We start from the raw sequence: 26,409 nt of genomic DNA, 5'->3' as shown, positions 1-26,409 counted from the left end.
TTCATCATTAAATTACGTCGAAAAGTGACTTCTATTTCCTTTTTCGATAAATTATCGAACTGACTTTATGAATTGTTGCGGTTTAAGTACATACCAGTCACGAATGAAGTTGTGAATGCTGCAGACGTGAAGTTAATTACGGGAAATTGCATGAAATAGGCGTTATTGAATATCGAAACGCGGAGCCATTCGGCGCCGTGTTTTACGCCGACGCATTTTGTAAAGCGTCACTGCGTCATATGCCTCGACATCTCGACAACCGGACAAGAAACCCACGTGAAACAAATTCGACTAGACGTAACAGAAGTCGATGCAATGCATGTTATTCCACCACGGTTTTCTATAAATTTTTAAGAAAATGTCACATTATTGTACAGATATTAAATATTTGCAATTGCAGGTTTATTTGTTTTTGTTTGTTTTCATACAACGTGGGAAATTCGCATTCAATTTATTAATCGTCCAACGCGAGCAATAAATAAATCAAAACCTATCCACGCATAACTCGCACAAGTCACAAGATTCAATGAACGCGACCAGATGGAAATCCATTTAAGGGCACTTTGAGCATGCAATCACTGCTGGCCTGTTGGTCACATTTGATGCGATCAGCAGTTGACATTATGTACGTTAATTTTATGAGCAGCAATATTAAAATTTAAATTAATGTTACTACAAATATGAAAAATAGAATAGATTACAATCAATTTATTATAACTATTAATGTTTTGTTTTTACTGCGAAATAATTGATGTAATATTTATATGAGCACTTATAAAATATTATTCTTTTACATAATAAGATGCCATTTAAAGAATATCATAATTGTTTCTCTTCTGGACTTTAATGTCAAGTCAATAATGCAATATTTAATAAAAATATTGTTTATATTATATAATTTATTGTTTAATTTAATACTAAAAGTATAAACCACTGGGTGCGGTATATTTACTCCAATTTCTACCCATAACAAGTAAATGTCAACTTGCATTTCTCTTGAATTTGGCATGAAACCTGATAAGCGGTGATAAATATTTATTAAAATATTAATTCCAAACGAATGCATTTGCGGCGAGAGATAAAAGCCACCTCAATGTCCTCAACTATCTGAAATCTATATAAACTATGCATGCAGAAATGCGTAATAATGCCCAGTACGCCATTTTTGGCACGTCGCTTAAACGGAAAATGTCATTACTGCAACTGTATAGTCGCGCTTGCACAACGCACTATTTATTAAGCATCCAGTGTAAATATTATCCTACCTACTGGCATAAGATAAATATTATTACTAATTGGGAATGGCGAATCGAATCTAAACTCAAATTAGGCGCAAAATAAATCGCTGCTGTGTTTATGGCGACGGATAATGATGAAATTGATTACGTTATGTGCTAAAAGTGATTTATGCGAAATTAACAAGCAATGGCGTCTGCGACGTTCAACCTTATCATAAAGACATAAATTAGAATGCGCATTAATCTTAATAATAATTTAAGATTTTCATAGGAGAATATTTAAGAATGCAATACAAGTATTTGGAATACAGCATGCAAATATAAACGACACGAGTGAAATAATAAAAAACAAAAACAAACATCTCACCGATAAAAACAAACAAGCTGAACGTAGCACTAGTTCGCACGTACCTGAATGCAACCAAACTGATACAAGTAAACAAGCGTTGTGATAACTCTACTTCGGATTTAATACAAATGTGTATATTAGCGCCATCTAGGGTCATGAAAGAAACTTATACTGGTGCATCATGTTTGTTGCAAATGAACTCACACGGACACAAGTATAAATGTTATAACACAATCGCTGTAAGCAATGCACACTCACTACTACTACCAAACAAAATGTTGTATGATCAATCTAGCATTATTTTGGAGCATTTCTACGATTTTTGCATAGAAAAACTTATCCAATAAATGCATAAACTATAAATGTTTCCCTAGACACAATAAGTTATAGCAAAATGACGCATTACAAAGCGTAGGTGAGACTTATAGATTGTTTAAACGTTAATTAAAAGAGGAAAAAAATCATAAAGGTGTCGACTCGAGAGAAATTTCTCGAGTTTGCGACCGGCGTTTTTCTCCATGCAATATGCGAAGGACGTGAGTCACCATTGCGCAACCCAACACCCATGCATCACCGATCCACATGGCGTCCAGATTAAAATTAAAATATTCATAAATAAATTCTTAGCGCTAGCAAATGTGAGTGAACCGTTCCGTTCAAGAAATCACAAGTCGGTTGGAAAATAAATATCGGTGAGGCATGTGAATGCGCTCGGTATGATCATGGATAGCATGGTCATGGAAGAATTGACCAACGGGGAGCGAATGGCATGAAATTGCAACCGTCGGCGGCGACAAAACGTCGTTTTACATCATATTACAGAATGTTTATAAAGCCTCCAATGTAACATAATTTGCAGACGTTTATTAGATCAGTGACGCTCAAAATTGATGGAATTTGTGGTAAAATGGCGCTGTATTGTAAAAATAAAAAAATGAGAAAATTTTATGTGCAAAAACAGTCGATTTTTGTACAAAATATTGAGAGAAATGTTTGAGTACTGCTTGTATATGATTTGATTTTTCTCTTCCGCGACAACAACGCGTATCACATACAAAACGATTATTACTCGTGCGTAGAAGAGAATCCGTACAAGTGTAGCCTTTAAACCTCTTGAACGTTTAGATTTTACCTTGCCCGAAAGCAAAATGCACGCTTCTTAGTTGACGTTGTGAAGTTTATCGCCGGCCAGCGGAAAATGTGTGCAATTGCCGCAGCTATTACGGGCTTCCAATTCGAATCGGTTGTAAACATGAGCTACACATAAACTTATTTGAATAGCTTGCGGTTATTACTTTCTATCCTCTCATACTACAAAAAAAAAGAAAACATTATTTTCACATCGTAAAATAAAACATTTTTTCCCTACATGCTTCTATTTAAATAAACAATTAAGTATGCATCTAATGTTCAGTAGCCCTTATGAGGCTAAGTGTTAATTAACAAGCGCATTTGCATACTATATGCATATTGTTTGCGCAGCACGCAGCAGGTAGGTAGATTCATTGTGAAATGTTTAAAGTCATTCGAAATCGTCGCGTTTCATTGCTTTGCTCACACTTACGATATACAAAGTTGCGTGCATGGGCGGCGCGAATAGGTGGACAGGTGAACGAAATTATTTTCATTTCCATTTCGTTAGCAAAGTGTTACGAGTACGCGCTGGATAGTTTTCAACAAGAATATCACTCGACCTCGTTTCCTCACGACAAAATGTGTGCTGAGCATTTTAATTGCATACGCAGGATGCAATTTTTGCATTTAGCTTTGTGTCTTTGGACTATTACAGTGAGCAAACAAAATGGCAGCAAATGAGCCATTATTATTCAATAAATCATGTAATACATGCGCGTAATTACTAAACGCATAACTGTAATTGATTGCTATTTTCACAAGTATCAATCATAAGATGTTCTTGTATCTCAGGGATTCTTTGTTCATCGGCGCCATTAATACAAATGTTCATTCATAAACACATCTGGCTGTGCAAGAAATAAAACATAAATACTCTACCTTGAATGTCATAATTTGTTTCTTCATCCTGCGTGGTGCTTACATGAAGAATTTCATTCATACGTGCGTTCACGCGTGGTTTTATTGATGTCTTTCAATTTGATTTCGAAATTTCGTTCATAAAATATATCGCAGCCGATTTACTTCCAAAATCCGAGCAGATGGTCAGTTCCACGACTTACCGTGGGCGTCCAATCATTTAAAATGTTAAATATTATTACACAACATAATTTTAGCCAAATATTTCCGGTATTTTTCTGAACAGAACCCAAACGATGGTTAATAATTCACTTCGCGCCCCTAAAACTCATAAATAACAAATTTTTCTACTTTTAAAATTTATATCCAGTCGAATATAAGAAAATCAATCAATAATTTATTTACACATTCATTTAAGTTGCTAATTACAACTTAATTAACAAATAGCATCCAAAAGCTAGTCGCTTCTCTTAATTTTCAACGCATCAATTATATCTCTTTGTCTCACTGCGTTTCCATTCTCGCCAAACTAAGTTTACTACTCGTATCTCAAGAGAAATATGTACACAAAAACAGAACACACAAAGTGCATTTAAAATTAAATCCATCTACAAACTGTAAGCCTTGATTATTCAATATTAGCCTCAAGTGGTCATTAGAAGCGCTAATATTTATACAATTGTCTGCTGCATTTGATCTCAGGTTGTGTTTCGAAATAAACGATGAAAAAACAAAAGCATAATATTCATCATCATGAAAGTCATTATTCAATTGACAAGTATATTTGCTGGTGGGTGCGTTTACTTGTTCAGTAATATGCTCGCCGGGGATTATTCTGAAACAAAGAAACGCGACGACATATCGACGAATTGTATTATGTGAATTTAAACGTTAACTCGTTAAAGTGTTTGCGGATAATTGGATAATTACCAGTGGGTTCGGCCGGAATTTGTACGCCAACATCATTCGCTTCCTGTAGGCGTCGTACTCGTCTTCAGCGCTGTTCCCATCTGGCACATCGCCTTGATTACCCAAGCCTTGTCCGTCGCGACTTACAAAACCTCTAATAATAGCAATAAAACAAAAACAAGCAAACACAATTAAATATACTCGCCAATTTTATGCAACCCATTACTCACTTATTTATTGGTTCCAATATTCCTTTTTCTGTTGTTCCCAAACCTTTACCTTCGCTCCAGCCTAACTTTTGCAACATTTTAAACCCTTTATTTTCTTCTCCGAGCTTGTGTTCTGAATAGTCTGAAGGATCAGCACTATCGCCAGTGCTTGTTTTCTGAAGAAGTTTACGAAACTCTTCGGGAGGTAAAAAATCGCCGATGTGATGTTTACCATCTGCATCACGCGTTAAATCATGCGCCCAATTTTGTGTGGTTTGCATTTCTTTCTCTCGCTGTTTATGCTCCCAAGTGCCACCTTCGACTTCTTCATCCGAATCATATTCGTATTTATTGCGACCGGATCTCTGCAGACGCTCTAAATCTTGTTTCTTTTAAGCATTTCTTGATAAACAAGATGTACTTTATAATTATCCTCGGCTTTCTTCCATGTTTCTTCGTTCAAATTCGTACCACCATAGGTGGAACGCACGTACGCAATGAAACCGGCATCATTTCTTGTTATTTTAGACAACATAACACCTAATTTTAAATTAAAATAACAATATTTTAAAAGATTACAGAAAAAGTTAAAAACTCCTACCGGTAGAACTTGGAGGTAAAATTGGCGCTGGTATTGTCGTTTGAAGAACCGGCGGAGGCGGTGGTCCTTCAACTTTATCACCCCAGCGACTTCTCCTTTTCCGTTTATTCGAAAACGCTGTACTTTCATGCGTCGTATTCATGTCGCAATCATCACCGAGTGCGTCTGATTCGTAAATCTCCTCTGGTTTATAGTCCTCCTGATCGGAGCGCTGTTGACCACCCTCGCTCCCCGCGGACATCTCGGCCTTGAACTGCTCCACGAGCTGCTGATACTGGCGATACGCTGGAGAGGTCTTATCGTACAGAAACCTACAACACGCACGTAGAGGCAAACATTTGTCGCGCACCAATACGCCGGCAGCGTATGCGGATTTTATTTGGGAGCTTCGTTCTTGTACTTGCTACTTTTTTCGATTTTCTACCAACACTCACGAGCGAAAAACAATCAACTTTCAAGATCGGCCAAAACATCAAACATAACAAACACGAACCACATATTATTTGCTGGTAACGAAACATTACGTGTTAAATTTCCGAGTACTATTCGTCGCATCGTCGCATGCTTTCGTGTTGTGTTGAAAGTTTGCGCCGATTCGAGCGATAGCTAAACTTTTTCCCCCCAGGGGCGTTTGATTGTTGGTGCTCGCGTTCTGCATTTGTTAACTTTGTTTCATTCGTTTTGTGGTGACTTTGGTGACTTGAGTATGAGTGACTGAACTGATATGAGAGATTTTGAGAGAAATAAATAAATAGACAGCGCTGAGCTGCGGAAGTGTAGGAACTAGGCCTGCATACCACAGACTGGGATCTTGAATTTTGCGCTGGCGGACGACGTCCTCGATGCCTGGTCCACACTGTGCCACCATGCGTCCCAGAGACGCCATCGCCTCGTAATCGCCTGAACCTGAGGGAAACACTTCACAAAACCGTCACTAAGCGTGTTCACCTGTGGCGTAAACACAGCTAGGCTCGCACAAATTAAAACATACTGGTATATATATTGGCACGCGCCGGCGGCCAAATTCGCCATGCATATTTAATCGGTTCACTGATCATCCGTGCAAAATTCCACCAAACAATCTTCAATATTCAGCTGTTAATTGCACCATTGTTGAAGCTAAATCTTACAACTACCAGAGAATTACTTATTTCGAATTATCAGCGACAGAAAACCAGCATGTTTCAATGATTAATGCAAACCTAGCGTAAAAACAGAACGATGCGTGGAAATTTTAAAACGCAATCTGAGATATAAAGGAAACAAACATGAAAAATTTCCACGCACTTTCAAAGACAATAAAAATGATGAATATCACTGATGCACAATCCTAGACTCCTAAAAAGAAACCATATTCAAATACTTCCGTATTTGATGTCGTGTTCAATTTAAAATTTCCAACCCCCACACATCATTGCATACAAACCTTGCTCGACATTATGACGTACAGAAACAACTCACACCGAATATGCAATTACCTGAATTTATATTGAGGTCCTTGTTGATGGCTAGTTGTGGCGGTGGCACGTTGACAGGGATTAATGGCTGCTGATTGAATCCGGGCGGTGGTAGTTGAATTTGCGCTTGTTGCATAAGACTAGGTGGCGGTACGTTTATCTGCGGCGGCGGTACGATACCCATCGCAGGCGGGGGCGGCATTATAGGCTGCGCCATAAGTGACGGAATAGAATTCATAATCGGCTGCGTCACAATCGGTGGCGGTGGTAATTGCTGTAGTGATGCAGCAGATAATTGCACTTGCACCACCGATGGCACCTGCTGCACCTGCGCGACGAGTATACTCAAGCCGCCGCCTTGTTGCGGGGGTGGCATTGACGTCGGCGGCATAATATTAGGCGGCGGGAGACAAGTAGGTACATTATCAGCAGCTACAGTAAGATTAGGCGGCGGGACTGATTTGTTCGGCGGAGGGACATTTTTGATGAATTCCGCATCAGGCTCCTCATTTGGTGTGGGAATATTGAGTAAATCCAATGGTTTAGGATTAGGTATCTCGTTCAATTGGATCGGGGACGGTGGTGGAATATTCTGCACTTGTAACGGCGCAGGTGGTGGGATAGAAAGAGTATTCATAGGTTCCGGTTGAGGTATGTTATGGATCTGTAATTGATTCGGAGGCGGAATATTCGTTAACTCCAAGGGAGGTAAACATGGCGGTGGGACAGTTATGATAGTATTCTCAGGAACAGCTACCACAGCTGATTGGGGCGGTAAGGCTACGGTAGTTATCATCGTCGTCGGGCACATGTCGACGGTCAGCTCGGTTGGGATCAACTGCAGCTGCGGTGGCGGCACGCTCATCATGAGCGGTGAGACTAGATTCTTGAGCAGTGGCTGGCCGGTTACGTCCTGCGCAGTTACCATCGCCGGCTCGAATGATGGCTGACTTATAAGATTACTATAACTTGCATTTATATTAATCTTTGGTTCGAATGCGGGCATCTTCTCGGTGTTGAATCGCGACGGTTTTGACTTCTTGGACACTGGTGGAGAACTCATGTTATCCTTCTTCCATTTATTTTTATTGTTTCTATCACTTCTGTCACCATCACTGTAATATAAGTGTGATATGATTGTTAAACTAGTTTACACTGACTTGAAAACCCAAACAAGTTGTAATCAATGTACTGATAAGGCATTTTATGGATATGGATATGAAAACAAAACAAACACATGCTGTCTGGCTTACCATCCACTTCCTTGTTTGTTACTGAACTTTATCTTATGATCTAGTTTCTTCTCCTTCAACTGCTTGAATTGGTTCAGAAAACTGCCATCATTTGAGAATGTATTAAAGTTGAAAGCCTTCTTATCGTGTTTCTCCTTATCAATAGCTGCCTTAACTGGACTGTAAATTACATATTTAAATACAAATATGGAGTCGGACAAATGGGTATTGTGTTGTTTTTATTACCTTTTGCATGATACAGCTGTACTTTTGGGCCGGCTTTTCGAACTCTCCGTATCCTTCGCGGTCTTTTTTTGTTCCAATTTCGCCTGAATTTCGCGCTTCTTCTGCTCGATCAGCTTCTCCTGATGGGACATCTGTGCAAATCGATCATTTCGGGATATTTTTGTTTGAAACACTTCAATTGTGCCTTTCTTCGACATTGTGAACAATGGCACATTACTGTATGGAACAAGAACCAAATTAGGCCTCGTTTTAAACTATAATTCGTAATATCTTGTAGGTGCTCATCGAACGACAAACAAATGATAGTCTGTTATCAATATTTTAAGAAATTGTCAACCATAGATTTTGTTTGACATCTACGACTACTGCGACCGATTTGTGACCTTCATGTCAAATTGTAAACATCGACTAACATCGGGAAATAACGTGTAATATTACCTTATTACACACTGGTTACAAAAACATCCGTAAGAGTACAGCACCTTACGGACATTGATTATCAATTGTGAATTTGTTGATTAAAACATAAAACCAGCATTCAAATTTACCAGGTACATTACATATGTAATGATTTAATGTGTGTAATATTTATTTGACAATAAAACTCACTTCAAGAATTTGTACATATTTCATACAGCAGATAGAATCTAATTCTTCACGAATCAGAATGAGACAATTTTCTGCATTATAGAAACAATAAACATACAACATGACACTTTTTTCCATTGCTGCTAGTGTAGTAATAGAATGTATGAGTTTGGAATTGAAAATTTCAGCATATAAAATTAACATCAATTTAAGTTTACTCTTAGAGTTCCGTCCTGGGCGCCACCGCAATGCGCTTCATAAAACTCTTCAAATCATCAGTCGTCCTCGACCCATGATAATCCTCCACATACTTACCATTCATGAACAGTTTAATCGTCGGAAATCCGTTGATCCCATAGGTTTCCGTAACTTCCGGATTCTGCGTGCAATCCACCATCGCCATTTTGCAAGTGGCGCCTTCATTACCCAACTCCTCAGCCGCCTTGGTGTAATCAGGTTTCATGCGTTTACAGTGACCACACCACGGTGCGTAGAACATGACAAGCACAGGTTCTTTCGTGCTGATCGACTTGCTAAATGTATTATCAGTAAGATGTAGCACACCTTTTATTTCACCCCATGAAGCGCCAGGTGGAAGCGCTGGTGGAGCACCAGTACCCGCCTCAGGATCAATCATGAATTTAACAAACTCTTCGGTTGTGCGTCCACCGCGATATTGTACCACTCGCTTTGAGTAATAACTGAAATATTTAATCGTTGGATATCCTTTCACGTCGTTGGCGTGGCATAGTGCTGAGCTTGTAGTGCAGTCGACAGCGGCAAATTCTACCTTTGGATCGTCAACGAACTTATTGGCGGCTTTGCTGAATTCAGGTTTTGTTTTTTTACAATGCCCGCACCATGGTGTGTAGAAAATGACCAGCACATGCTTCTTTTTCTTCAAAAACGGTTTGAAACTATTTTCGTCCAAATGCACGACGTTTCCGGGTTCTTCAGACCATGGAATCTCGGGTGGTGGCGGCGCTGGTGGCTCCGATGGATCCGTCATGAACGCCACTAGTTTAGGTGCGTCGCGGACATTCACATCAAACTTTTCTTCGCCGTAGCTGAAGTATTTCACTGTCGGGTAGCCTTTCACCTTGAACTGTGACGCAACTGATTGTTCTTTTGTCGCGTCTAATGCAGCCAACATTCCAGGAATCTATAAATAACAAGTTAACAAACAAAATTGTATTTTTTTTTTTTAATCTTACCCCATCACGCTTTAATTGTGCAGCCGCAGCTTCATACTCTGGCTTCATTCTCTTGCAGTGTCCACACCAAGGAGCATAAAACATCACCAAAACCGAAGCTTCCTCTTTGAGCACTGGCTCAAAACTGGTCGACGTCAAATGCACAACTTCGCTATCAGTGTCAGACCATTCGGGTTCCTTGATCTTCACAGTCGGTTGTGGGTCATTCATAAAGCTAACGATCGCTTTCTTTGTATTGTCACCCTCATACGTGTATTTCAAAACGCCGTGCCTGAAAGTAATATTTTTATATAGTAAATAATATAATATTAAATTCTAATAAACTTACTCGTAATATAATAGTGTCGGAAATCCGGTGATGTTGTACTGTGACCTCACGATTGTATTTTCCGGCCGGTTGACATCAATCGCTGCTAAAATTCCAATGCCTTGCAGCTCGCTGGCAGCGTCCGCATATTCAGGTTTCAATGTTTTGCAAAACCCGCACCATGGCGCGTAGAACATTATCATGATAGGTTTCGATTCTCTTCGGAGAAATTTCGCCAACGACTAAAATAATACACAACACAATAATTAAATAAAATTTTCATACATAAAATTCTAGATGGCTACCCATAACATCTTGAACCGATCTTTCTATTCAATGAAAAATCTCACAAAAAATTGCACAAATCCAAAATAATTCTTGATGATTATCATAAAAAATTTTGCACTAGAAAGATTTAAGTTGAATTTTGCTGATGTGTTTTCAATGTGACAATGAACAATATGCCAAAAATAGACAAGCAAAGACTACTAAAATTAAATAAAAATAAATTGTGAAACACTTACAGTGGCATCTGATATATGGTGAACTTGTGATGCTAGAGGATCCTCCTCCCATGGAATGTCACCAGTTGGATCTCTCATGAAGTTCACCATTGAACTAACTGTATCTCTTCTATCATAGTCTTTATTAAATTCTCCATCTTTGTAGTGTTTGATTATATGTGGTTCTGGATTCACTTTAAGTTTTTACACATTTTCTTAGAATCACTGCAAACAAAACAAATATTTGTGTCAATAAGAATAAATGGATCAATTATTAATTGTTACATACCCTGAACAATCAATAAACACCATTGTGCCCAATCCTTTGATAGCAGCAGCTGTTTCCCGAAATACTTTGATAATATCTGCACTTTGCTTCTGATTGCTTGTGAAGAGAATTAAAACATTATTCTTGGTTCGTAACAGCTTCTTATAATCTTTGTGGTCACTAATGTTGTCAATAACTGGAGATTTGCCATTTTTGGCAATGATAGGAAGAGCAAGTTGTACACAAATCTAAAATTAAAATATAAATAAATTTAGTATGGTTGTATTTATTTCGACGGAATATACTCACCGAGAAAAGTAATAATAAATGTTGCACCTGCATGTTTAATCTCTCAAAAATGCAACAAAACCCAGTTGAAAACAGTTAACTAAACTAAATATAAATAAATTGATGTATAAACAAGATTCTTCGGTGTATTTCGAGTATTTTTAGGAGAGTTTACATCCGCAAAACGTGACAAATGTTATAAACACGCATCAGCGTGCATTGTACGGATTTTTTAAGTGAAGACATAAATTGCCGGCGCACGTAAATCTCAACCTACGATTTCGGTCTGTGCCACGCAACTAATCCATTCGCAGTACAGCTGTACACAAACATCGCACAAGAGTGTAAGGAGTAAAGTAAAGAGCTGAAGATGAAGTGAGATACGTGCAAAAAGAAGACAAAATTCAGAAGAGGGGAATTCACAGTAAACCATATGAAACTGTAGAGAATAACTTTACCAATTCACTCCCAGAGGGCGCAGTGTAGATCTTAACACATACAGTATGATAAATAATAAGAATCAATGAAAATTTGATGTGGCAAATTACGCAGGTGTTAAATCCCATGCAAGAATTGCACATAAATTATATACTTTATTTATTTTCTGGTTGCTACATTAATTTTACAATTGTAATGCTCGTTTAAGTACATTAGAATATAGTCGATAAGATACACATTTGATATTTTGACAGTAATCAAATTTATGTTAACTAACTAATTAATAATTACGCATGCGTTTAACATGGCGATTTGCATCGCCACCAGCCTCGTATTCGCCCTTTGCAAGTGTGCAGTGTCACAATAAAGATTAATATAAGAAATGGGTGCTACATGTCTCTAACACTGGTTGTTTTACACAGTAGAGGTTATACAAGTACACAATTTTGCCGGAAGGTAGCGCTTAGGTTTGTCATTCGCCCAATTTTAATGTTTTTTTCAACTTTTTTCCTCATTCTTTGTTAAAATACATTCCTATCTTAGCTTCTACTCATTATACTTGTTTATTAGCATTTTGTAAACAAAATATAATCGTTTGCATCAGTCTCCTGCCAAATAATCAACAAGTGCGTAAATGAACGTGTAAAGTAAGAACTGTCAGTGAATATTCAGCTAATAATTGCTTATTTTATAAATTTAACAAAGTGTCAACTGAAATATCGTAATATTAATCAAACCAACATCGGATATGTGCTTTGTTTGCTTCACAGCTCAGTAGAATAGCGCGTTTTTAGGTAATAAAGAATTAATTTGATTATTTGACATTGATTTCGGGTATCTATCCGTCTAAAAATGTTAAATATTTAATTTAATATGAATTCCAGTTTAGTTTTTAGATAATATAAGACGTTCACAAGTTTTCCATGGGTGATGTTGGCGTCTCGCTCGTTCCAAGTTTGCTTTGCATTCACGTTCGCGTTCGATGAGAAGGAAAAGTCAGAATTGCAAGGATGTACATTTTTGGGGGTGGTCGAGGACGAGACAGACAGTAAGAGAGACTTTAAGGGATAGCAGATAAAAATTTATTTAGTTGTCTCCAACAGTCCGGTCGGCATCTTGCGCTGCTCCAGCTTGATACATGAAAGGACCAGCCTGAAAACAATCAAATATTAATATTAATTTTACGGCATATTATCTACTAATATGAAAAATATACTATTAGATTAAATTAATGATCTTTTTAGTTGACAACTATGTTTGATTGTATTTTATTAAATTATATTTATATTGCGGTCATACAAGTTTTGCATGCATTTGAAATTGATTTTCTTGGAATTTCATCCTGCAATTTGTAGTTTGCTTGATTCGTAATAAATTGCTTACATTCAGAAATCAACGCGATATAGTCACAAAAACCCACTCGAGTTATTTTATGAATACATGGTTTTATTTTATATAAGAAGAGAAAGTCATGTTAGTTAAAACATTTATAACTCGAAAACGGCTGGAAAGATTTTGATGATCTATGATTTTTAGAATTTAGCTTAGTTCCGAATAGCAGAATAATTATTAAAATATTGGAAATTATAATTTAAAGAGTGTTAAATAGAGGATGAAAATTTATATGGAAATTCAATCAAAGTAATAGTTAAATAATTGAATCCTAGATGGCGCTAAAGTACATTACTAGCATTTTTATGACTTTAAAATAAATCCAAGAAACAAGAATGTAAAAATTACATTTTTACTCAAAACTACGGGGACAAAAAAAATTGAAATACATTTTATTGAGTATTGAATAATAACTTACAGGAAGCATGCTTGGATCCGAGCGTCTTCCAAATCGCAATCGTAAAGATGGCGACCTGCCAGCCTTGCGCACCATCTGGTGAGCGCCGAGCCGCTCCTCCAACGCCTCTTTCTGCATCAGTAATTCATAGAGGTCTCTGATGCTGTCTGCAACCAATAACACACGTATATTAACCAAACTTACTCTCTGTATACCCATATTAAATGAAACGATTGATTTTTAGAAAACTGTCGTTTTCATGTTTTCGCTTTTTACATGCATGCCGTCATACATTAACCAACACATTCATAGCGCGTAAAATGTAAACGCTAGGATGTAAGTGTGACTTTCTGCACAAGTCAATGAAGCCACACGTTTTTTTCCGTGTAGAAGTTAAATGTATTAAAGGCTGCTGTCGTTGGAGCGTCACACCGCCGCACTTTGGAACTGTGTGTTTCGCGTTCATCAAAGCGCGAAAAAATTGCGTCGCGAAGCGCCAAGCGCGCAAATTACATTCACGAACTATTTTCGGAAAACTTTTACCTCGCCAGCCGGTCGATATTTCACATTCTTCCAGCTACTATAGAAGATTAAATAACTCATCTTTTTTAATAATGGAATATTATCGTAAAAAGATTTTTTCATATTATTACGGCAACCTGTTGCAAAAATGTCGCAATATGAAACATACACTATACACATGTCATCATCATCAAACGATGCGGTGTGCACTGATAACCCTGGGCGGATTTTTCAAAATGTTACCCGGAAAGCAAAACGCACGGAAAGTGCTTTTATTCCAAGATTCCATTAGGAAAACTGCCCTTTTTGTGATTTTACTTTAGATGAGATTCTTTTTAAACAAAAAAAAATTGTATAAAAAAATACCAAGTTGATTTTCTTAGTGATCAATTTTTCATTTTCATTCCTAGTGATTAATATTTTATTAAAGGTCTGCCTTTCTAAAGTTTTGGATGGGTTGGTAGGTTTATTGGGTTGAAACCACATAGATTTTCCTCCAAACTTCTAAAATCTCGATCCCTTATTGGGCTATTACCTTTCCGTGCTGTTTTTTCACCCTCACGGTTTTACTCTTATCTCCAAGTCTGGGGGATGCCTCTATATGCATGCAAAATATGTTCAAACATTCCGCATTTCTTTTGTTAGCCTTCTGTCGGCTTTACTTTGCTTCCTTTCGTTCCCATCTGCCCACACGCAGCCCACACAACTTTCGGGTGCACGCCTCTAAATATTCAATTTTTAATGCAATGCAAGTTCATTAAATTATCAGAAAGTATCAGTATCAGTATTAAGTATCATGTTTATTGAATATGTTGGTGAATTTGGGTAGCGCTGGGTTTTGAATAATTAATTTTAAACGCAAATAGTTATTTGTTGTAAACTTTCTTGTGTGGAATATGATTTAAAATGTTACGGTAAGTAGGAGTTGTGTAGGAGCTTCAGTTGTTTGGATACTTTGTAAATTATCCCTTAATTTATTAGGCAATTATGGTAATAGATATTGGTGTACCTAGCGTAGGTTATAAATTTAAAAGATTTCTTAGTGAATGCAGGTGTCTCGTGATATATTACAAGATAGTGAAAGTTATACTTCCGTTAATAGAATATCAAGTGGCAAAACGGAAGTTTTAGTTACGAGATTGATTAAGAACGAACATATAATCAATCGAGTGTTTAACAACGTTTAACCACGTTATACTTACGCTATTTTTTCTACTTCCACTCTATTTCTATGTAGAGAATTTTGTATTTCAACTTTTGTATTTTAAATTTTCGAAATTTGCTGTCAGCGCATGGCATTTCTTGTGCTGCACCGTAGGCAAATGCGTTGGCGCAAGTTCCACTCCGTGACTAAAGTACTTTAGTCATGACCTTGGCCGTCCATGTTTAAAGTACCACTTTTTGTGCTTCAACACCGTAGAAAAACTTGCGCTTGAAAGATGGAAGTAGAAAAATTGTTTTGTTTTGTAATAAATAACATCACACTGCGCAGAAATAGGCTTTATTAAATTTTCACAAACTATATACGCAATAAAGAAAAATTAGAGAATTACATTAGTGGCGGGGCTTCAGGTTAGATATATCAAGTAAAATATTTGTCTTATAGAGTGCTTTGTCCTTACATGAGTCTTCATATTAAATGAAAACAACTCTCAGCTGAATACTATCCAAGGAAAACCCTTCCATTGGAAATAACCCGAAAGGAGTGAGTCTGATGTACACACAATGATATCAATTATATCGAACAAGTTCCAATCCCATCGTGAAAAATGCATTTTCTTGATTAATTTTTGTATTAAAACATTTTCTGACTGATTAAACTATAAATATAAACCATTCTCAAAACACATCAAAGGAATTCAATGTAACCACTATTTGAGTTGCGAGACAAGTGCCGAGCGCAACTATTTTCATGCATCGTTAAAATTATTATAATATAATTTATTATTATTTTTTTCTTGGAAATCTCGTCTCATGAAATTATATTTGTAATAAATTAATTTAAATCCAGTACCTAGTTAACAATATCATCTCCATAAAAAAAAGCATCACCCATAAAACGCCGTTTATTGCCGAAAACAAAGAATAATATCGTGGTAAACCTTCATTACTTGTTTAGTTGTTCTAATTATAATTGTGGCAGTTAGCACAATCACAAATTAGCCAAAAATAGATAGCAGTATAGCACACGAACGACCAAGTAGAATAAAAGCAAATAAAAACCGCATTCATCCTCAAGGGTCTTATAAAAGGGAGGATACATAATTAACTATTTTACGACTAAATTACATTGCTTATCGTGGGACGTAGTTGAAGCACCACTGAATGGCAAGGTATCATCACATAACGCTAAGTTTTGCAAAAAAATATATTTTTTGTAAATTTATAAAATATTATGGATTAAAAACTTTTTTTTTCATGTTTAAAATAGTAAATTAAATATCAAATGGGTAAACGGGAGTTTTTGAAACGTTTAGCCACGTGATGTTTACGCTATTTCTTCTATTTTCACTTAATTCCACGTTTAGGTTTTTGAATTTAAACTTTTGTATTTTAAATCTTCAAAATTCGCTCGCACACTAATGAGAAAAGTAAGGTTATAGATGCATAAAAATACTTTAGTCACGGCCTTGAGTATCCGGGTTTAAAGTACCACTTTTTGCGCTTCAAAACCGTGGAAAAACACGCGCTTTAAAAGTAAAAGTAGAAAAAATCTTTAAAAATGCTAATTAGGCGAAACTTGTCAATAATAAAATAATATCGTAACAAAACCCGGATTTCCTAGTAATATCAAAATAAATATTGTAGTGAATAAATTAAAAGCATAATTTTAAACTTTAAACTTTAAATAAAAGAAACCATAAACTAAATCACTTGATTTATTAATATTTTAATGTTTAAATTAAAACTTTCCTTGCGGCCACTTGTTACGCGCGCAACTTATCTAAAACTGATCAGAAAGCGACGCTAATAAAACTAATTGAAGTTAGCAAAGCGATAAAACTTTCCTCGTTCTTTCTATCTTTTCCAATCAACTCGCCACTGTACTATTGCACTATACTATTTCATAATTCTCAGGTGTGGAATAACAACAAAGGTCACATACATCTTTATCCATTCCAAATGCGTTTCGTAATTTGTACGCATCGTGGGCGTGAAAAGGTAGCACAATCTACGAAGACTGCGTAATGACAGCGATGACTAAACGGGCTGACCATGAGATGATGATTGGTGGCAGTTGTTTGCAATTAAGCTAATTAGTTTATGCGTTTAACGTCTAGCAAGAGCAAACTTGCAGGTAACGCAATTCCTGCTTCCTTAGTCTTTAATCATGTATTCTGAAGCGTAAAATCAATATTTATTTGATATAGATACCTAGAAATCTAATAAAATAGTTCAAGGAATAACCTGAATACGAAATAGCCTCATATGAAGGTAATTCATATTAAATTTTAACCATTTTTATTTTGTACTAGCATTTTCCCGCGACTTCGTCCCGGTAGTGTTTAATAAAAATATAATTTGGTTTTACTCTCTGGTTCTAGACATAGTATATGACAATTCGATCAATAAGATTCTCAATTTTATTTTCAAGAAATTAATTATATAAAGAATTGCTAATAATGCACTTCAGCGCGCCATTTCGGATTCAACTATTTAACTATAACTATGATTGAATCTCAATGCCAACTTTTATACTACCGAAAAGGGCTGTTTTTAGGGTTTCCCCGGTAATTATTCAATTTTCTCGACGTAAAAACCATCATTGGGCTTTAACAAACATTTAAAAAAAAGAATTGGCCAAATTGGTCAAGGCGTTGTTGAGTTATGCGCATACCAACAGATTTTGCGATTCATTTTTATATTATAGACGTATAATTTTATTGAAATCAATTAATAAATAAATTAATATAAAATATTTTTTTGCCCTAGTTTGTGAGTAATAATAATTTGAAAGTGTAGAGTTCAATTTAAAACTTTTACTTCAACTCCTGTTCATTTTCCTCAACGCAAGAAAAGTGACAACGCGTACGCATTTCACGGCTGAATAGGTCCAATCTCCTGTAAATTTCCTTTTCACTGATACTTTTAGCAAATCTTTCGCGATTTAAAATAGCTGAGATATAACATCGGCAACTTTTACAGGAATATTTAATTTTTAAAATGTCACTATTCAATTTATACTCTTTTCTGAACTAAAAATTAATATAATCAAAACTTTTCGTATAGAACTTTAAAATTAGATTTATTTAATGATAAATTTCACTTTTTTAATTTTGAAACTTTAATTTAATCAGATTTGGCCTGACGTAATTTAGCAGGAACTATCTATGAAAATGCCGCCTTATTGAAGTATTATAATGTGCAGCTGGTGGTAAATTGCCGGTTTGCTAGATAAAGGCTTTCGCTGATTAAATATTTATGTGCAGCGCATTACGGCCGCCGCGGTAGACGGCAATATCACGCGCATCCACAAGACCGATGTGAATTAGAGCGTATTAGGAATGTGTTTCCTAGGATGATGGCGGCCGCTAATTACCGGCCGGTGAAGTCACCCTTATTTTTAAGCCCGCGCGATTATTTATTCAAACGACATTAATGCGCACACAAACAATCGATATAGATATTTCTCAAAGGTTAAATGATAGAAAATTAAATTAAAATTATTTCATTTTTTTGTGTCATATTTTTATTATTTGTACGTGTTGGGTATTCCTTTCATAAGCTGTCAAAGCTATACGTGGACCTTTGTATAATATGCCCTCAAATGTCAATATCGTATCCGTCGTCTCCAAGGACCAAGATTGTGATTCGTGCAAAATTTGTTTCATCCCTTCTCGAAAATCTAGCTTTCCGAGGGTCTGACGCAATAAAAATACGAAGATGACAATAAAAAACTACAAAATGAGGTCCGACGGCTTGCAATATGTCCGAGTTCAAATAAAAATCAAATGTGAAACGTATAATAGAACACAAAAAGAAACAAATGTAAAAATAAAAATAAAATTCTGTCATATCAACAAAACAAAAACACTTTGGAATTTCTAAAAGATATTTTTATGACTAATATAATTTGCTATTGAAAAAATAAAAGGCGCGTTAATTGCAGCTTAAAAAAGTAATTAGAAAGAATGCGATTCAATTTCGTCTAGAGTTGTCAGTATATTCATTCGCGCGCATTCATCGCGTCGCGTTTTTCACATTCAGCTCGCTCGCCTTTGATTCAACGCGAAATTTAAAAAGTTAAAGGAAAAAACTTTACTAAAGAGGAGATAAATGTATTTGCGAATTCTACCATCACGTCTTCATAAATGAAGGAAATTGAAGCAAAAAAAAAATCATCACGAAATAGAAGAGCTGGAAGTAATTCTGCGTCGCGTTTTAGCTGCTTGAATTTGAGATCCATGCAAGCATTTTAGCAGCATTAAAATTGCGTGCCGTTGCAATTAATTACGGACTTAATTAAGACGACAACGACCCAACGCGCCGCTCCGATTGCACACAAATCGAAAGATTCTCAGCAGAAAAAAAAATAAATATCACTAATCCGAACAATGTGGAAATACAATATAAAAAATATTGAATTTATTCTTTCTGCGAATTGTAAACATTAAACATTAAACTAAAAAGCAATTCAACCATGTGTTAAAAAAAGAAAAAAATCTGAATGCAGTAAAACTAATTTCTCTTGTTTATTTTACAAATTTTCATGTGTCAATAAAAAGCAGGGCAACTAGTGCATTAATGCATCAGGGAGCATACTTTTTTTATGAATGTATTTTGTTGGATTTTAAAAGCACAATATTTTTCTATTAACATTTATGTTATGCTCGTTCGAGCAGAAACGCAGCCTGAAATGGCAAGTTCAGCAGTTGCAATATTTTGCATAAACTAATGTTTGAATAAAATATAAATAGAAATAAATGTCGAACAGGAATATATTATTTGTGTTTTGGCCTTTGATACTATGCAAAAAGGGTTGAAAGTAAAACTAAAGTTAGGAAAGAAAAATACACGAATTATTTATTTAGTAATTTTTAAAAATATTGCGATATTTTCTTATGATTTTGCCGAAAGTTAAATTATCAAGAAAATCATAAAGTAGAAAATAATTTCTGATAATTCAGATAAAGCAAAATATAAAGAACAAATAAAACATTAGTAACGCAACACGGTGTACGAGTAAAATAGAAATAAATCATTATATTTTGAGTGATTTACTTAGTACTGTAACTTAACAAAAACCAAATATTTTTCATTGAATGCAAATAAAAGAAACACTTCGAAATATCTATTCTACCATCGGAAGCTTTCAATATTTATTATTTACTAGCTTTTGCACGCGACTCCGTCCCGGTAGTGTTTAATAAACATGTAATTCGATTTTACTCCCTTGTTCTAGCCATAGTATGTGTCAATTCTATCAATAAGATTCGCAATTTTATTTCAAAGAAATAAATTATGTAAAGAATTGCTAATAATGCAATTCATTGCGCCATCTCGGATTCAACTATTTAACTATAACTATCATTGAATCTCAATGCCAACTTTAATCCTATAAAAAGGCTGTCTTTAGGGTTTTCCCGGCAATTATTAAAATTTTTCTCGCCGCAAAATCCATCCTTGGACTTGAACGAACATTTTACAAAAGAATTGGCCAAATTAGTATAGGCGTGGTAGAGTTATGCGTTTACCAACAGATTTTGCGATTCATTTTTATGTTATAGATATAATTTGGACTATTCCAATATTTATTTGATAGATATATTAATATAAATGAAACATTAAAATGCAATGATTGCTTTTAAACACATTGAAAATGAAAATATAATTTTAATCATCTGATAATGATCTGTTTGATTTTGATTGCTCTCCTCGTTTCAATAATAATAAATTAATTATTTATCTGTCACAATATACCTACAGTTGCAATGCAATTCGCAGTTAAGCTAAAAAATAATTTATTTAATTTATTTAATGTTTCTGGTTCTCCCATCAAAACTAATTCCAAACTACGTCTCATATTTGAATATATGTGGGCATTGCATTAATTAAACTTAAGTTAAATGTAAAGCGACAGTGTGTAAACTGACCAGAAATTGTCAAACTATTTACTCAACAATAATATCATAAATGTTTCATATATCATCAATGTATTAAAGTAGATATTATTTGCTACATAATTCGAATATTTGCTTAGTCACATATTATTATTTCCATTTCCATTTTAATCATATTAAATTATTAATAGACTAACAAATAACACATGAAGTATTGAAGTAGGTAGGCGTATGTAGGCAGACATATGTTATATAAAGATAAAGATGTAAAAAGAAAACGGTCAACCTTTGGACTTTGAAGCCGTTGAATACTTGAGTAGTAGAATAGAATTGTGTAGAATTAAATGTTCTTGTCATGATTATCGCTTTGAATTTAGGCCTAGAAGCAGACTTAGGACGTTAAGCTTCTCAGAGGATTCGCGCAAAAGCGTTAAAACCAGTTGGGGGCTTGATCCTTCAATTTGCGCACTGTATTAGGATAAAACGCGACCCAAAGAACGCAACTATTCAAATATCTCAACTTCTCAAATGGGCAAGACTTTACATCTTAATTTGCGTATATTGCTAAAGATAAACTCAGAGTTTAACTGGGACTGTGGACAATGCTACAATTTAATTTTAAATATTATATCAATTTTATTATAAAATAAGAGTAAAAACCACAAAAAGTAAAGTTTAATTAAATTATTATTGTTTTATCTTTATATTTTCTTCACTGCAATATAAGTTATGCTCAAATTTTAAAAAATTCCAAAATTTTGTTGAAAAATCTAATTTTTGCTTTTAATCCTTAGATCATGATTTAAATTAATGTCGTAAATAAAATAAAGATAAATCTTTAAATTTTAGGAATATTTGATGTATTCTACTCTAGTGTAACATTGATTTGCAATTTCACGCTACGTCTTGTCTAAAATTCATGTCCTAATTCTGATTTTCCGGTGGCCGGTAGAGTGTGGAGGCGCCGGACAACATGCACAATTCTAACACTTCTAGGTATACGAATATATTCGCATCCCGGCTTTCCGCCTTCGACTTTCGGGAACGTCAAGTCTGACGTGGCTGACCGTTTTGCACGAGTGAACAGCACACGGTGTGCCTTTTAATTTGTTCTATTGTTCCTATTGTCAGAATAAAGCCACAACCCACCCGCAACGAAACGCTTCAAAGCCAAAGAACAATTTATTATAAAACGGACATTTTAAAACATTAGATTTCTGTGTGGAAGTGAAATTGAAAAGTTAAAACTTGAAAGATTCAACTTTATAGTTACTGAAGTACAAGAAACGAATTAATTAATTAAAGTTTTAAAACTTACTTTCATAGTCTCCATAAGATGGCGCTGAATGCGCCACTTCGGCAATGACAACCATCAGACAGAAGACAGCGCAGAAGATTTTCATTTTCGGATAGCCACGCATGTTACTGAAACAGAAAACAAAAAATTCAACTGCATTCAATTTTTCTCCGATACAAAATAGATGTATAGAATATTGCGACACGTGTTCCAGTCAGTCGGAAGCAATCAATTTGAAAGGACGATATCATTAGCAGCTGCTGAATGCAACATTCGCCTTTACAGCATCATATGAATGGAAAAATGTCGTGAATACATTGACATCGCGCGTTAAAAATGAGTTTCTCGTCATCGTGCGCCGACCCGGATTGAAAACGATTTAAATTACTTATCCATTTCTTATCCGGAATTCTTTGTAGCTCAAAGCTGCAGCGAGGACGCCTTGGAAAGCGTTCAGAAACACATTCAAACAAATTTTTATTGTGTACCGGCGAGTCAAGCTTCAAGTGTCAGGCCATAGAAAAGCTTAATGTGGGTTTTTCAAAGTGTCTCGGTGACATTTTTATCGTGAATATTATTTACGACTTCAGCACGCGAAAATCATTGGGGAGAAGTGTTGAAAAGCGTGTTGGAAACCCCGGCAAAATCGGCGATAACTAGAGCGCACGCTTCAATGCCTATGTATTTAGAAACGACGAAGAAAATAAGAAAAAAAAACACCAAGATGAAGATAAAATTAAATTAAGCAAAATGAAAACGTGCGCACGCTAATAGAAACACGTGTTGAGTGTACTCGACTTACATTGTTATGCAAGGACTACAATAGAATATAATACCACTTAAAATTTTCAAATATATAACTTTGGGTAGTCAATAAAACATAACCTCACAAAATTAAAATAATTTTAACTAATTTTAAAATAATTATGATTAATGATACATACAGTTATTGTTACATTGTGATTAAGATTATCACAAACATAGATACACTGTTTCTGTTTAGAAACCGTATGTCTGCAGGATTGCGTAATAATGGCCCGGCGCATCCGCCATCGAGCATGTTTCGCACATTATCGTATCCGACGATACTGCTCGCAACTACCGACGATTTGCACAAGGCGGATTTGGCTTCCTTTGGCGCGAACCAACTGACTAACTGGAATCTATTGTGGCGCGCATAAATTAATTGCCATCGTGCGCATCGCATCTTAATGAACCAATATGTGGGTTGAATGTACCAAGGGCCTAAGGTCTCGGATTCAGATCAACTGATTTTAACATTATGTTGACTTTTTTTAATAATATAGGAAGTATTAAATGGCTAAACGGAAAGCGTACGCTATTTTTCTATTTCTCTTCTATTTCCATGTTTCGAAGCGCAGGCATAAGCTCCACCCCGTGACTAAAGTCCGTGACTATAGTACTTTAGTCACCACCTTGGCCGTTCGAGTTTAAAGTACTTTTTGTGTCTCAACTAGCGGATAAACTAGCGTTTTAAAACTGGAAGTAAAAAAGTAATATTTTTTGCTAACATATTGTCTTTTAGATTATAAAATATCACATAATTCATATTCAAAGCTAGTCCTGAGACACCCTTCACAATTTCTATTTCTTATTCTGTAGATGACATCTTTAACATGTATTTATATAACGTTTCGTTTGTTTATTCTATTTTATTATTGATTAAATCTCATTGTAGCGACATTTCGTTATGAAACCTATAAAATAAATGTTTCCAAAAATACAAATTCACTCAATTATGTATAACATATTTAGATTACTATTATTGTCCCAATGGCACCCAGTAAAACACCACCAGGACTTGTTTCCTGTCCAGTGGGCTTTTAATAACGCCCCACAGCTAAATAGCTCTATTCTGATTGCATTTTAGTCCCACGTTGCGCATACTAAAAAACGTGCGTGTTAATTAAAATCCAATTAGCTAATTAATTTCATTACTTTGACGGCACTTGTATGCGCAAGTCGCCACAATCACGCCTTCGCCGCGATAATTTCTGGTGACACGGCGAAAAAATAAAAAAAGCGACGCGAAGCCAAATTTTGGTAATAAGTTAATAAAGTAATAAGGTAATCGTATTACTGTGATACATTATTCAAATCGGTAATTGCCATTACCATATTGCACAGCAGCACAGAAGCAAAGTATAACGAAGTGAAAAATATAAAAAAATCTTGGAGTTTTTGACGATAAATAATTTTTAATGAGAAAAAAATGATTGAGGACGTTTTTGCGACAATATACATTAAATTATGTGATAAAAAAAGTTTACTTAATAGAATTATATTTCTGGCCAAAATTAGTATAAAATTAAATAGTTATGTAAACATTTTGTGGAGTAAAAATTTTTGGCCAAATTTAAAGAAAAAACGTAAAATTTTGAAAAAAAAAATTATAAAAATTGGTTAAAAATAAATTTTTTAATGAAACTAGACATATTACAATAAAGAGGAAAATTTAATAACATAATAACTAATTAAATTTGATTAAGATTCAAGTAATTAATTAAAAACTAAAAAAAAATCAACTTAAGTAAAACCTAACGCAACAACACCTTCTTTTATACACTCCGTAGTATAAAATTATTCCTTCTTAGTATTTTTGTGTTATTTGTACACAATTGTTAAATCTGTTGTGAGACCTAGGCAACAGGTGTGTCGAAACAATAGCAAGCCAAACGAGCAATATAAAGCCACGCTATTACACGTCCCCATCACTCAGCATTTTCTGTTTTTTTACTTTTCTGCTTTCTCGCAGCTTTTATTTCGCTGAAAATCAAGCGGAAAACACTGCGCAAAAAATGTGTTGCTTTCTAAGCCATATTCGAGTCAAACGCCGCGTCGTAACTTCCAGTCTTGCGGGCGTATTTCATTGTGTGGTGGCGGTACTTTTTCCCCCGCAAAACTCTTCAATCCCAACGCCGCGTAACCAACAACACCGGCCGGTCAGTTACTCAATGCGGCTGTTTATTTTTTTCGCTCAAGGTGTTTTTTTATTAGCTCGGCGTATTAAAGCTGAACGGGTCATAAACACTCGTAATCTAATTGCTAGAATTAGTATCGAATAATAAATTGTTTGTAACAAGTGAATAAAATAATTTAATTTTAAATTTAGCAGAATTTAAAGATTTTAATATTAAAGAAATAAGTTTTTCTAGTAAAATTTTGTGCGATGATAAAAAGCTAATAAAATTCACCCACAAATGGTGCAAAAAGCTGACATCAGCTTTCAGATGCGCTTTTGTATTTTTATCGCGTTTTCCGCCTTCCTGTTGGGGTTACATGTTACAGTCGTTGCATCCGCGCGTTTATTGATAGCAGTTTATAACGTAACATGCCAATCACTTCTATGAAACTCGTGCAACCGACAACCGCACACGTACGAGTACAACAGTTTGTGATTTGCGCAACTCTTACGAAATGCACAACGGTTTATAAAATTGATGTAGTCGACAAAAGTGTCAAGAAATGTCAAGCGCAATACAAAAGATGCAAGTGAAATAATTACGTCGTTTAGAAATAATAAAAATTAACATAAAATGGTTGTTTCAACGCGATACAATAAATGAGTGAATTAACGTGATGTATTTTTTTGCTCTTGTCACACTAATAATACTGAAACGTTCTGTCATCAATGCCGCAACAATCGCAACACTCACTGCGGTTGTTGATTCCGTCGCTAAGCAACCACTTCGTCGCCTATACTGCAAACTTGGTAGTATTATTTCAAACACCGTTATTATTCGCCTAAATATTCATTTTAACTTCACCTGTATTACTCTTATTACTCCAATAACAGTAACATAACCTTAATGCATTTACCCGCAAAAAGTCTTAATAATATCTCCATGTAATTTTATCTCTCCAATTCTTCGCTCACTGC

The 26,409-nt window shown here is 35.3% G+C and overlaps 3 protein-coding genes across 5 annotated transcripts in view; all 3 read right to left on the bottom strand.

Moving 5' to 3' along the window:
• Positions 1-3,954: 3,954 nt before the first annotated feature.
• LOC135800266 (bromodomain-containing protein 4) lies at positions 3,955-8,640 on the bottom strand. The gene is given in 9 exon segments (XM_065313441.1): positions 3,955-4,414; positions 4,510-4,642; positions 4,719-5,091; positions 5,094-5,237; positions 5,299-5,609; positions 6,096-6,216; positions 6,777-7,870; positions 8,009-8,167; positions 8,234-8,640. Coding segments are annotated over 9 exon segments (2,559 nt in total). The 5' UTR covers positions 8,431-8,640; the 3' UTR covers positions 3,955-4,387.
• A 130-nt stretch (positions 8,641-8,770) lies between these two features.
• Positions 8,771-11,758, bottom strand: LOC135800267 (protein disulfide-isomerase A5-like). The gene is given in 7 exon segments (XM_065313442.1): positions 8,771-9,983; positions 10,036-10,306; positions 10,364-10,584; positions 10,867-11,051; positions 11,054-11,070; positions 11,135-11,361; positions 11,423-11,758. Coding segments are annotated over 7 exon segments (1,896 nt in total). The 5' UTR covers positions 11,456-11,758; the 3' UTR covers positions 8,771-9,041.
• Positions 11,759-11,974: 216 nt separating this feature from the next.
• The window catches only part of sNPF (short neuropeptide F precursor), a 27,478-nt gene continuing 13,043 nt past the window's right edge, over positions 11,975-26,409 (bottom strand). For all 3 annotated transcript variants that reach the window (XM_065313460.1, XM_065313462.1, XM_065313459.1), the window contains exons 2-4: positions 22,530-22,636; positions 13,650-13,795; positions 11,975-12,991 (exon numbers count right to left, since the gene is read on the bottom strand). In XM_065313460.1, the coding sequence (XP_065169532.1) occupies positions 12,926-12,991; positions 13,650-13,795; positions 22,530-22,632 (315 nt within the window). In that variant the 5' untranslated portion in view covers positions 22,633-22,636 and the 3' untranslated portion in view covers positions 11,975-12,925. The remainder of the gene's footprint in view (positions 12,992-13,649; positions 13,796-22,529; positions 22,637-26,409) is intronic.

Source organism: Atheta coriaria, unplaced genomic scaffold, assembly GCF_025399875.1.
Source record: "Atheta coriaria isolate IRGN ID8LTWV9N9 unplaced genomic scaffold, Caltech_Dcor_3.1 hic_scaffold_10_pilon, whole genome shotgun sequence".
NCBI lineage: Eukaryota > Metazoa > Arthropoda > Insecta > Coleoptera > Staphylinidae > Dalotia > Dalotia coriaria.
This window is presented reverse-complemented; position numbering and strand designations above follow the sequence as displayed.